Consider the following 14069-nt stretch of genomic DNA (forward strand, 5'->3'; position numbering starts at 1 on the left):
TTTTCAGGGATGGATAGGAAATGTGATGTGACTGGAGCTTAGGATGAGAGGCAGAAGTGGTGGATGAGAGTGGGAAACTGGTTAGGGCCAGAAATGGCCTCACACAATGGTAGTCACGGTGTTCCTGCTGCAGCAAAGATTAATGGTGATTTTCCTGTCTAATAGAATCCTAATCATTATAATGAGGTAGGACTCTTCCCTTTGAATTATGGAAATTATAACTGTTATGACCTGTTCCACAAACACAGGTTATAAATATGATCACATCTCTTTAATCTCCTTTACAGTTAATCATTCAAGCCTCCATAGTCCTTATTAGCAAGAAGTCTATTATCTCCCCTTGAGGTCCCTCCCACTGCTTCCAGATTGCCCATGAATCCTGGGACAGCACTCAGGCCAAATAGGTCAGTCCTCCCCCAGAAACCTGTAGCTAGATCCACCTGTGACTGCTCTTCCCTCTGGCCACTGCCTGGCACTATTTGTACCCCTGAGTCACAGTGGTGCTGATTTGGGGCAACAAGATGACAACTCTCTTCATTTACAATCCCATCCTCAGCTCTTATACCCGAAATCATAACCTCTGTGCCAGGGTAGCTGGATCTGGAGGAGCTTCCAGAGTGGGCCACATGCTAGGCTGAAATTAGCCCTTCCCCTAGAATCTTGGGTGACTGTGCTGAGCCCTGGTAATAGCCCAGACTCCTCCCTTCATCACGGTCACTTTATTCCAATTGTTTCTAAGACTTTCTCTGTCTCAGGACCTTAGTCATTGTCGCCCTCACCCAACAGGTCTCTCATCCCAAGCCCCCAATCCAAGGAGGCAGGGATGAGGACCCAGGGGCTTTTCTCCTAGAAGGCTCTAGGCTCCTTTTACACACTGATTTGCCTCCTGCCCAATGTCCAGGTTGTTCCTCCAGATGAGTCAGAGGTAGCAGCTTATAAGATGGAGTATAAAAACCAATTTATTTTGGGGGTGTTGAGTTTGATAAATTCTTTATAGATTTTAGATACTAGCCCTTTACCTGATAAGACATTTGCAACTATCTTCTCCCATTCTGTAGGTTGCCTTTTAGTTCTGTTGACTGTTTCCTTTGCTGTGCAAAAGCTTTTTATCTTGATGAAGTCCCAACACTTCACTTTTGCTTTTGTTTCCTTGCCTTTGGAGACGTGTCTAGCAAGAAGTTGCTCCAGCTGAGGTCGAAGAGGTTGCTGCCTGTGTTCTCCTCTAGGATTTTGATGGATTCCTGCCTCACATTTAGGTCTTTCATCCATTTTTGAGTTTATCTTTGTGTGTGGTGTAAGAAAATGGTCCAGTTTAATTCTTCTACATGTGGCTGTCCAATTTTCTCAACACCATTTGTTGAAGAGACCGTCTTTTTTTCCATTGGATACTCTTTCCTGCTTTGTTGAAGATAAGTTGACTATAGACTTGAGGGTCCATTTCTGGGTTCCCTATTCTGTTCCATTGATCTGTGTGTCTGTTTTTGTGCCAGTACCATACTGTCTTGATGATTACAGCCTTGTAATAGAGCTTGAAGTCCAGAATTGTGATGCCTCTAGCTTTGGTTTTCTTTGTCAACATTCCTTTGGCTATTTGGGGTCTTTTTTGGCTCCCCACAAATTTTAGGATTGTTTGTTCCAGCTCTGTGAAAAATGCTGATGGTATTTTGATAGGGATTGCATTGAAGGTGTAGATTGCTCTAGGTAGCATAGATATTTTAACAATATTTATTCTTCCAATTCATGAGCATAGAACATTTTTCCATTTCTTTGTGTCTTCCTCAATTTCTTTCATAAGTGTTCTATAGTTTTCAGAGTATAGAACCTTTACCTCTTTGGTTAGGTTTATTCCTAGATATCTTACAGTTTTTGGTGCATTTGTAAATGGGGGGGGATGGGGTAATTGGGTGCTGGGCATTAAGGAGGGCACTTGAAATAATGAGCACTGGGTGTTGTATGCAACTGAAGACTCACTAAATTCCACCTCCGAAACTAGTAATACAGTATATGCTAATTAAATTGAATTTAAATAAATTTTTTTTAAAAACCCAATTTATTGTCCTGTCCCAGTGTCCCCCAAAAGTGCCTAATTGCTTTGTATTTACATAACTAAGATACCAAGCAATACTTCCAAGAACAAAAGATCCTCAAAGTGACTTTCTGTTCCTGCCTTATTATAAAAAGAAGTAATTACAATTTATTTCACTAAAATAATCTGTGTCCAACCATGCCTCCTATTTTATTTATTTTTATTTTTTTATGCCTCCTATTTTAAAAAAACGATAATGTGCTTATATACCATATGACAAATTATGTAACTTATCCAAGTTAGAAATAGGTCTTGACCCCCAAATCCATGTGTTCAACCACTACACTTACTTACTGCCCATTCTCATTCAATTTAGATGCTAATATTTCATTATTTTATCTATACCTCAAATATTACATTAATCAGGTTTATTGCAGGAATAGAAATCTCTACGTATAGGCACTCTTCTGCACTATTGATAAATGAGAGCTGGGCAACAAATGTATTTATGAACTAGTGCATTTATATGGAAAATGAGTATACAGTATTTACTGCAAGAGAAAGTTGTATTTTCTCTGCAAAGTTAGGTCACAGAAGGGAGAACAGTACTCACACATAATTCTGGAGGGACTGAAACTGAACAGTAAATGAGCATTTGGGTCAATACACATTGTTAACAAATAGCATTCGCTAGCATTCATGATTTGGGAAAGCTATCTCCAAGGCTGGATTAATGTGAGTTTATTTTGCTTTGCCCCCTCGGTGCAAGTGTGGGACAATCAACTGACCTTTTCAGTTTATCAGTTTAATGAAAGTCACCTCTCAGCCTTCTCATCTTTAAGTTTGATAATAATGAAAAATAAAGCCCAACCAGATTGTTTTGACCTTTTCTCCTAGGCACTGTTTTCCCATTAGCATTATTACTTTCCTCAGTAAAATGGAAGTGAAATGCATGTGTATCATATTTCATAAACAAGACAAAATTCTGACACATTATCAGCAGTTTATGTTTTTTAAAGAGGAAAACCATATGCTGTAAAATGTGTGCTGCACTATCTGGAGTTCTTAATAGAAATTCCGGGAGGTCAAGAGATCTCTGCAAAGTTAATATACATCCATAGGGGAACTAATTGCCTGTCTTCTGACAAAACCCCAATGAGACCTGACTCCTGGACAGCTGAGCCCAGAGTCCTGCCACTCACCTCCATTTCTGACACTTTCTTTCTCGTGCTTGCTGGGGGCCAGTGCTGGGTAGCTCAAGCCAGAGCCAGGGTTGTGAGTCAGGATCACTACTGAGCTCTTCGTTTACCTCAGTTCTCCTACAAAATGAAATCCCTGTGTTTGGCCCCCTATCACTGTGTTGTGTTGCTCTTGGTGATTTTGCTTTATTATTGTTGTTGCTATTTAATATACTTAGAATTCTTTCTTAGCTTTTAAATCTAGTTTGGATTTGAGATCCACAATAAATTGTATCCTTTAAAGATGAAAAATATAGATATTCTTACATCAGCTTAGTTCAGCTTTCAGACTTATCCAGCTCTTTGACTTTATTCAGAAACTAACAATTCTGATTGGCCTTCACTTTTTAAAAAGTGAGGAACCTGTTCCAGTTTACTGGGATTTGGATATGCTCTATGTTGGGATGAGGAAGCATTCCTTACTGAAAGAGGTGGTATGTGTTTTTCTACAAAGTTAGATGAAATTTGTACTTTTCCCTTGGCTGAGTATACATTCTGAATAAACAAAGATATTCTCCGGTTCCTAAGGATAAGGAATGAGGACTATGCCTCTCTCCTGGCTTTCCCACAAGATCTCCCTGGTGATTACTGGCACAGACTGAGAAGTTGTGTGGGATGATATAGAAAGAAGCTAACTAACAATTCTTGAAAACCTACTGTGTGCCTATGGTGCTTAATATATATTTGCCTCGTCTCATTTAATTTTCTTGACAATCCCATAAGGCGGGGCGCCTGGTGGCTCAGTGGGTTAAGCGTCTGCCTTCTGTTCAGGTCATGATCCCGGGGTCCTGGGATCAAGCCCCGCGTCCTGCTCCCTGCTCAACGGGGAGTCTGCTTCTCCCTCTCCTTCTGCGCCCCCCCACTCGCCCTCTCTCTCTCAAATAAATAGTAAAATAAAGTCTTTAAAAAAAATCCACAATCCCATGAGCCAATGACCATTTTCTTTATTGTAGAGATGAAGAAATTGAGGTCCCGAGAGACTAGGTAACTAGCCTGACATCACAGAACCAAAAGTAGCAGAGCAGAGAAGCAAACAACACTTCCTCAAATTCATGGCCGGCATCTTTCTGTGCCCCACACTGCCCATCTACAGACTCGGGTGGCTTGGGGCCCCCGAACTCCTCACTAGGACGAGGGTCTAGTCTTTGAATAAAGTCCCATGCATTTGTCTTAGGTTTAGAGACAACCAGAATATCAGAGCAGAGACTTCGGAGATCAGGCAAGCATTTGCTTAACCACTGCTTTCCTAACCTCTTCTTTCTGGCCCTTCACCTTGAACGTGGGGGAGGCACTCGTGTTCCGTGCTGACAGGGACTGAGCTTCTTTCTCAAGGCCTTGAAAGAGGCTCCATTTGTCTTTTTAGAGACAGCTGTGCACCAACAGCTATGCTGTTGTTGTTCGGAGGCCTTAGCATTCCTCATTTCAAACTGATTACTTCTTTATTATCTTAATATAACATCATTGACCATCTGGCTGATCTGAAATATGAAGGAGACTCATCCTGGACAGTAATGATTTGCAGGTGGAGCACCAAATCTATAGGGATATTCAGGGCGTTTGCTTTTAAAAAATGATTATTTTTGGGGGGGACGCCTGGGTGGCTCAGTCGTTAAGCATCTGCCTTTGGCTCAGGTCATGATCTCGGGGTCCTGGGATCGAGCCCCGCATTGGGCTCCCTGCTCCGCGGGAAGCCTGCTTCTCCCTTTCCCACTCCCCCTGCTTGTGTTCCCTCTCTCGCTGTGTCTCTCTCTGTCAAAAAATAAATAAAATCTTTAAAAAAAATGATTATTTTTTTCTAACCTGTGCGAACTATGCCTTTATCCTTATTGAGAGAATTCCATCATTTTAATAATTTGGTACTGTTTTGCTGGTAAGTTCAGAGATAATGTAAAAAGGAAGTGTATTTTTTTCCTTTTTATGGATTAAAAAAAGTTCAGAATTTTCATTTGCACTTTATCCTTTCTTATTGTTTCTATGTTGCAAGCAAAATGTCATTTGATTTAAATCGGCATTCAGCACATTTCTCTGAGAGAGGGAGCACATATTGTGATTTTTGGATATACTGAGTAGACTTCTTCCCACAACAAGTTTGTGCTTTGAATGTGAGCAGCTAGTTTGACTCTGGAGCAAGCAGTGGGCACTTCAGGATTCTTTGTCAGCAGGCACCAAAATGCTTATGAAAGAACTTTCTGTCTGAGTGTTTAGATACCCCTTCTCTCTAGGGGTACAACTGTGTGCTCTGGGCCTAGATATCCATTATGTAGTTTCATAGTTTATTTATTAAATGTCTGTCACATGCCAAGCACAGAATTGTCTTCTGTACATTATCACATCTCATTAATCCTCACAACGATCCCATGAAATAGTTATGGAATACATATATAATATTCTCTCTTCTTTTCAGATAAGGAGGCTGAATTTCAGATAGATCAGTTTCCCAGTGGTTACACAGCTAGTGCCTAATGATTGCAGGGCTTGCCAGCTGTCTGCCTTTATTTATTTATTTATTTGAGAGAGAGAGCGAGAGCACAAGCGGGGGGATGAGGCAGAGGGAGAGGGAGAAGGCTCCCCGCTGAGCAGGGAGCTCAATGTGGGGCTCGATCCCAGGACTCTGGGATCATGACCTGAGCCAAAGGCAGACGCTTAACGACTGAGCCACCCAGGTGCCCCTGTCTGCCTTTTTAATCTGTAACAGCTTGGCTAGGAGTGAACTAGCTGGAGTTTTAGGAGATGAAGCTGGGAAAGTGATGGAGGGCTTTGAACTTTATTCTAAGTGACATACCAAGCTTTGGGTTCATTTATTCATTCAGTACCTATTTAGTGGACACCTAATGTGGCCAAACAGGCTGGGCACTAGGGGCATCATAGGGAACCAAGAAAGATAAACCCCTGCCTTCTGGGAGCTTACATTCTGGCTATGGGAGGTTTTGAACAGAGAACTGACACGATCCAGTTTCACTCTTACAAGGTTCCTCTGGCTGCAGGGGTGAGAGACTGCTGCAGAGGGAGCAGTTAGGGGGTGACAGCAGCCCGGGCAAAAGACAGTGGGGTTTGTACCACGGTGCTAGCACAGGTGAGAAGCTGGGTTCTAGATGGACTTAGGAGAAAGCATCAAGGGCATTTTCTGAGCAATTCGATACCAAAATTTCTCACCCAGGCTTTAATGAGAACTCAGGTCAGCCTACATCCTAAACCTGGGCTCAGACATAGTCACTCAAAAGTGGTTCTAGATGTGCCAGATCTGCCAACAACTTGAATAACTTCCAAGATACAAATTTGTATTCCCCAAGTCAACAAAATCGTCACCAAGCTGTTTGTGAAGTAATAAGGTAAGTAAAATGTCATCTGCATTGCATTTGTTTTCATTGACCTTAAGTGAATAACCTTGTATTTCCAAATAGTAGAAGAAATGACCATGGGTAGCCATAAACATCGCCTCTGCTTGGCAGCCATGACGTCACCGAGGATAGCATGGGCAGCTAGCTATCCTTGTGGACTGAGACTAAGTAGCAATCCCCTACACACCTTATCTGGAAGTAGAGCCAAATGATTGGGTTTCAGTTATCATTGGAAGATTCCCTGATCTGACTAGAGTCCTGCCAACTGCATCTTCTATATGCAATCTAACATTCCACTGACCTTGGCCATCCACTGGGTTCTGCTGGGCAGATTGTCAGTTCAGGATATGATTAGAGGCTGTCACTTCCTGGCCTGTAGGCAGCATTTGCATAACCCCTTTCTCCATTAACCTGCCCTGGAGATCAGCCCTGAGGGCGCTTCTTTGCTGTGTCAGCCACACTCTGAATCAGGCAGCAGCCTCATCAGCAAGAGGTGAATATGCGTGCCTCTGATGTCCTCCTGCCTCCAGAATGCAGATGAGAGGCCTCGCCATTTCCTAAAAAATTTAAAATCAACTGAAGGATCACTTATTTTATTATTTTTTCCCAGGGCTGCGACCAAAGAGGACTCTGCGTTTGGTGCTCTGGACTGCAGAGGAACAAGGTGGAATCGGTGGCTTCCAGTATTACCAGTTACACAAGGTAAGAAAGTAGCCATGGGTCTCTGGGCATTTGCATGTGTAATTAAGGTGAATAACCCCAAAGCATCCTTGCTTCCTTCTTTTGTCCTGAAGACTCTCAACAATACTTTTTGGTAGGCTGACCCCAGCCAACACCCCTTGCAGAAGCCTTCTTCATCGGGTCCCATAGCAGAGAATGCACTGGTGAACTAGGGGGTGGAGCTGAGGGCGTCTCTATTTCTACATCAGTGTGTGACCTGAGAAAAATCCCAGCTGCCATGCCATTTTCTTAAAGTCTCTCTGGTTCTGCTATACTCTTACATGCCAGAGAAATAGTAATAGGTAAGCATTCCCTCTGGCCCCGGAGCCCTCTCCCATACTTTAATGCCCTAAGTCGTCCTGGAAGCACTATGGTAATTGAGAACCAAGTCCTGGGGCCTTGCGTCAGCAGGAGCCCTGATAATGGCAGTAGGAATGGCAGCAGCTCAGACCTGGCCATGTGGAGGACGGCTTGGGTTGAGACTGACTTTAGTAAGACAAAAGTGAAGCTTGAGGCAAGAAGGTGATAGCAGAAGATCATGATTAGAAATACAAGACCACGTTTAAGACTGGGGACAGGGAGACTAATGTCGACAACCACCTTTGAGAGAGGGCAAAGTGTACAAGCTCAGAGATACTCGGGAGCAAATCAAATGTTAGTTCAAAGAGAAATTCCCAAATCAAGGCGCATGCTGCTGAGCAGTGATGGTTGGGCGGAGGAGCAGGGTCTGGCCTGCTGCTGCGGGATTGTTTGTCCTGCATTTCAGATTAGAAGGAACAGATCTGCAGGCTTCCATTATCAAAATCAGAGAGGTTTGTTTTTTTTCAATTGTGTTTGTATCCTTTTGGATCATTCACAGAGTCAGTCTCTATTACCCTATTTCAGTTAGTTAGAGCTTAAGAGTAATGAGCTCAGGGGCATGAATTTGACCACTGAGCATAGTTATGTACTGTACAAAGGAAAACCATACTTTATGCTCAACTCTTCTACCTCTTCAGTTCTTTTGGCCTCAAGTGATCCTGGGGAATAAGACTATTCCAGATAAGTGTCCTGTGGTTGGTGGGTCAGTAGCATCAGCTCCTACATGTTGTGGTGGACTAGAACATCAGAGGAGATCTATTCTAGATTCAGCAACCTTCATTTAATATTTCTGACCACCTACTATGCTTCATATTAGGCTCTAGGTTTAGGGTCATTTAACGATTCACCCTAACCTTACCAAGACTCCAATCTAAAGGACACCAACCACTGAACTTCAATTATACTATAATGTGTGAAGTGTTCTGATAAAGTATTGATGGCAGAGACAGGAAGCTCGCCTAACCTGGCCTGGGAGAACAGTCAGGATAGGCTACATGGAAGAAATGACGCCGAAGCAGAGACTTGAGGACTGAATAGAAGTAAGCTAAGGAAAAGGGAATTTGTCGGGGAATTGGGTAGCGGGAACTGTACCTGCAAAGGCTGGAGGTAAAGTGAGCACAGCACCCTGAGGAGACTGAAGGGGTTCGGAGTGGCTGGTGCACTGAACACAAGCTGCAGAGCGTAGGAGGTCAACAAGAGCCTGAACAAGAAGAATATATACATCACGTTCAGAAGTTCGCACTTTATCTTGAGGCAGCAAGAGTAACTGAATTATTTTTAAGGAGGAACTTTTAGATTCTATACATCTTGGACTCTATAAAAAACAGAATACCTGAGAACTGTTTTGAAGCACACTTATTCTCGATAATATACTCTACTCCAAGGGAAAAAAAAATGGTTTTAAACTGCAGTGGATCTGGCTTGAACTTTCCTCAACCACTGCAATTCCTTAGATCTGAAAAAAGGTTTATTCCTCTGTAAGGTTTTGAGTTTCACTGTGGCCTACCAAAATACATGAAATACGTGAAATCAGAAATGACTTGATTCTAAGCTTTTAGGAGGTTGGCAGAGAAATATATATATACATTTTTTTCCAGAGGATGTGCAATCACATTAACAGAACTGGTTTATCTTGACAATATCCATGTTGCCTCTATACAAGAATCTATACATTGGTAGCTGGTCTGCTTTGCATTTTCAGGAATGGAAAGAGATTCCAGAAAAGGAAGTATAGGCTTTTTACTTTTAGATAGTTCTTTATCTCACCTTTAAAAAAACATTCTGCATGTTTTATACAAGACAGCCAATTTCAAAAGACTTATTCTGTATTCTCATGTTTAACATACTGAATAAGGCATTGTCAAGAGCATCATCATTTCTGGGGTGGCTGAGTTTACCCTTAAGTAAATATAATAAGCAAGGACAGGGAGGACAAATAAGATTGTCTTTAAACTTCTCTATAGCACTTTTTAATGCCAAAAAATAGCAAACAATGTCCAGTTCACTCCAGCCACAACAAATTGACCCTCTGATCTAACTAAGGTTGTGATAGCTGCTGAAATGAATAAGCCCTACAATTCCAGTGGTTCAGCATAATAGAGAGTTATTTCTTGCTCATTTACCATCCAGTCTCCAGGAGGGCTTGCTCCACATAGTCATTCAGGGGTCCAGGCTGATAGAGTCTTCAGCAACATGGCTCCCAATGTTGCCTTGAGCATCAATATCCAGCTGGCAGCCAGAGGGAGAGTGGAAAGGTTTTATGAGACAGTTCTGGAAATGGATGTGGAAAAGGCAAAGAGAGAGTTTATGTTTGCTTAACTGAATTCTGAAAGGATCTTTATCGTCCACTAACCATGGTTACCTCTAAAAGAAAACTAGGACTAGGTGGATATAGTAAGTTATATAACTGTATTGTTTTAATTCTTGTGAAGTAAAAATAATGAAAGAAAACAATTAAATAGAAGAACAGGGGCATCAGGAAACATTTGCTTGACAGAGGTTTCTATTTCATTTTAAAGGCAATGCCATATCTTATAAACCACAAATGGCAGACAAGGGAATATGTCCTTCTCCTCCCGCACGTGTACCTGCCAAAACACTTGAAGTACAAGCATAGAATGGTACCACATCTGAACTTCCCAAGCCTTTGTGTTTTGCCTTCTCCCTTCAAATAAGAAACTAAATACACCGCTGGCTATCAGGAGAACTAGTTCTGACCTTTGTTCTGCCGCTAAGTAAATATGAGGTCCTCTGGCCTCTCAGACACAGAGTTTCCTCAACTCAACTTATTAAAGTTTATCTTCCCCTCCCAACCCTCATGATGGAGAGAGAATCTCATATAATAATTATGCTTTGCTCTATTGAGAACAAAGTTGTAATATTATTTACAATTAAAATGTACAATTAAGCATGCCATTCTAAGATCTAGTATTATTATCTGTGAGGGAAAAAAGGCAATATTATCTTCAGCAGTACAACTATAGATCAGTAAACTATTATTAAAAATTTACTCTACAACAGACACTCCAGCCTGAAAGAAGTACAGTCATCATCTCTGTCACACTTGCCCCTCCTTCTCTGTTGTTTCTACTAATGACAGCCTCATCCTCCCTCCCACCAGCTATCACAGTGTCACTGGGACTTTTCCTTCCTTCCTCTTCCTTGTGACCCACATCTAATAAATGGTAAAGCTCCATTGATTCTATATTCTGTCACTTTTGGTGAACCCTTCATTTCTATGTCCCCTGTCTTTTCTGTAGTTCAGGCTTTCCATTATACCTACCATATCAAGTCAGTCTTCCAGAAGCCCGGCTCAATTCAAATAAACCCTCTGCCTCCAAACCTTCAGTTGTTCCCCAGTGCTAAAAGAATCTAGCCCAAGCTGCTTAGCTTCTTGGTCCTTGTGGTTCTCCATGCCCTGGTTTCCCACCATCCTCCTCCATCATCCTCTAGTCTGACAAAAATGAGCAGTTCCTTATATATCCCACACTGGCCTTTCTTCATATCATTGATCATACCATTCCTCTGCCTTGAATTCTCCTCTTTCCATCTCCTGCATGTTCTACAGGATGAATTGAAGTGCCCTCTTTCCCACAGAACATTCTCTAACTCTCCAACCCCTATTTCTATCCTTGAAATAAATACAACACCTTATCTAGACATTTCTAAGGATGTGAAATAGTTTCTAATCTACAGGAAAGAAGGGAGGAAAGGAGGAAAGAAAGGGTGCAAGAGGGAAAAATGGAAGAAAGGGAAGATAAAATAAAAGAAGTCACAATCTTTGGCCATAAGGATCTTACATTCTGCTTAAATACTAACTTTAAACTGACACAGAAGAAATTTAGTATAACAAACAATATATAATGGGGTGCTAAATTATTTACTAAAAGTGTCTTACTTTTACAAAGGACTCTATCACCGACAGGGTGCAGAGTACTGTAAAGGCTTAGCATAGCAGATGCAAAGGAGTTAAGAAGAGGGAGAAATGGCTAGGACATGTTGGTCATGAGGAAGGCTCAGGACCTAATCCTTGAGGAATACGTGGGTTTGAGTGAGTAATCAGGGAGAGAGAAAAGGGAAGGCTACTCTCCTTTATATTGATGATGACTGAGACCTGAGGAATGCCTTTGGCTCTGGTGTAGCTGCTATCAAAGAGGAGCGGAACTTTTATTTGGGGAGAACCTATTTTGGTGATTGTAAAAATAAGGGATTTGAACTTTCAAAATAATATTCCTAGCATTTTTATGGTACAGTTATGGTTATTAGTGATCTATATCAGTAAGGGACCAAATCTGTGGCCCTCAGGCCAAATCCAGCCTGCCACCTGTTTATGTACAGACCTCAGGCTAAGACTGTTTTTTACATCATTAGCTGACTGTGCAACAGAGACTATGTGCCTGCAAAACCTAAAATATTAAACATCTGACCCTTTACAAAAAAGTCTGATGACCCTTAATCTATATGACAAAAAGCATAAAATATTTTCATGCTGTTATTTCCATATAACAATTTCTTTATGGCTTTTTATGACTTAAGTGATAATTTTATTAATTTTGCTTGGAGCCAATTAAATATTCTCCAGGAAGATACTATCATAATACCATAAATGTACACATACTCTCCTTTGTTATATGCGTTCTTATTAGGTATTTCTTTAATAGTAAAGTTGGCTATACTTATATAGCATCATATGGATAAAAACAGGATGCAGAAAATTACTATTCCTTCTTTTTGTTACTCTGAATGTATTCCTTCTTCCTCTCCACATGATCTTTTCAACAGTGGAAGTTCTATAAAGGCTATTTTAATGGACACATGTTGCTAAACTTTTGTGGGAATAAAATTAAAATTAACTATCCTTTTCTTAGTAAATACATCTTCATTTACAATTTACTTTTATTAATATAGTCATAGAAAAATATAAAATAAAGTGATTTAAAATTATAGGAGGAAACTTATTGCCAAGCTAATTTTCAAAATTTTATTCAGATTAATAGTTATCTTTACTTCATAATTATGCTTTTTAATGAAATATTAGCCAAATTATTGTAATAATTGCTAGCCTTACTAAATTGTTGTGAAATATGTCAGGCTATTTGTGGTTTGTGTATACATTTTGAAACTCATATGCAACTCTATTATAATAAGTCTGAAACACTCTTCAAGAAAACAAACTTTGGCTCAAAAAGGTCTATAAGCGTTTTGGAGTCAGTAACTAGGTAAAATAATTCAACCAGGAAATGAATTTTTTATTATATTTTGGAGTCATCTAGAATAGAAATAATCCTGAGGGTTCGTCCAGCATGCCTATATTGTTATAGGCATAACAGAAAGTCATATAGCAGAAAGTCCTATAAAGGATGTATACATATTTTTCTCTTTAAAAAAAATGCTACTTCACATATTTTGATAAGTTGTAAAATGTTCTCTTCCAGATCTAAAGTTCTTTGCACTTTCTTTGTTCACATTGACACAGGGACTTGAGAATTATTTATGTGTATATTGCTTGTGCTTTATGTAATTGATTTTTGGAAGCAACACGTTTTTCATGCTAACAGTGTTTTACTGAGGTATAATAAGCATTCGGTAATAAAATGCACAGATCTTAAGTATATAGCTCAATATATTTGGCAAATGTGTACCCCTGTGTAATCATCACACAGATCAAGATATAGAACATTCCAGTTACCCTAGGAAACTTCCCTTTCAGATCAACCTCTGACTCCACCAAAGGTAACTATTAATGCTGACTTTTATCACCACAGATTGGTTGTGCCTGTTCTTGAATTTCATATAAATGAAATCATACAGTATGTACTCTTGAGTCTGGCTTCTTGCACTAAACAGTATGGTATTGCGATCCATCCATGTTGGTACATTCATAGTAGTTCGTCCCTTTCTATCACAGAGAGTTTTCTATGGTATCAATAGTCCACAGCATCTTTATCCGTTCTCCTGTTGATGGCCATTTGGGTTGTTTCTAGTTTTGGGTATTATAAATAAGGCTCCTGTGAACACTTTTGTGCAAATTTTTCGTGGACATATGCCTTTTGTTTCTTTTCTAGAAGTAGAATTGCTGTGTCACATGATAGTTGTGTGTCTAACTAGATACAGCCGAAGAGGTGGGAGGCTGTACTATTCTACATCCCCGCCAGCAATCTGTGAGAGTCCTCGTTGTTCCCCATCCCCCCCAGTACATTATATTGTTAGACTCTTTTTCTGGCCATGCTTGTGGGAGTAATATTTTTATGTTTTTCAAGGTACAGTTCTGAAGAGTCCCAAGGAAAGTCCTGCCTCCACTTCTAATGGTCAGCATGCTCTCACTCTTGCCTGGTTTCTTGCCTTTAAGATTGTCACCTGCATTCTGTGTTCTGCCTTATGATTTAA

The 14069-nt window shown here is 40.5% G+C and overlaps 1 protein-coding gene across 3 annotated transcripts in view; it reads left to right on the forward strand.

Moving 5' to 3' along the window:
* The window catches only part of CPQ (carboxypeptidase Q), a 444935-nt gene that overhangs the window by 334110 nt on the left and 96756 nt on the right, over positions 1 to 14069 (forward strand). For all 3 annotated transcript variants that reach the window (XM_081816298.1, XM_081816300.1, XM_081816299.1), the window contains exon 6: positions 7213 to 7304. In XM_081816298.1, coding sequence (XP_081672424.1) covers positions 7213 to 7304 — 92 coding nt within the window. The remainder of the gene's footprint in view (positions 1 to 7212; positions 7305 to 14069) is intronic.

The sequence above is a fragment of the Leptonychotes weddellii genome, chromosome 4, assembly GCF_054177405.1.
Source record: "Leptonychotes weddellii isolate Sample4059 chromosome 4, ASM5417740v2, whole genome shotgun sequence".
Lineage (NCBI taxonomy): Eukaryota > Metazoa > Chordata > Mammalia > Carnivora > Phocidae > Leptonychotes > Leptonychotes weddellii.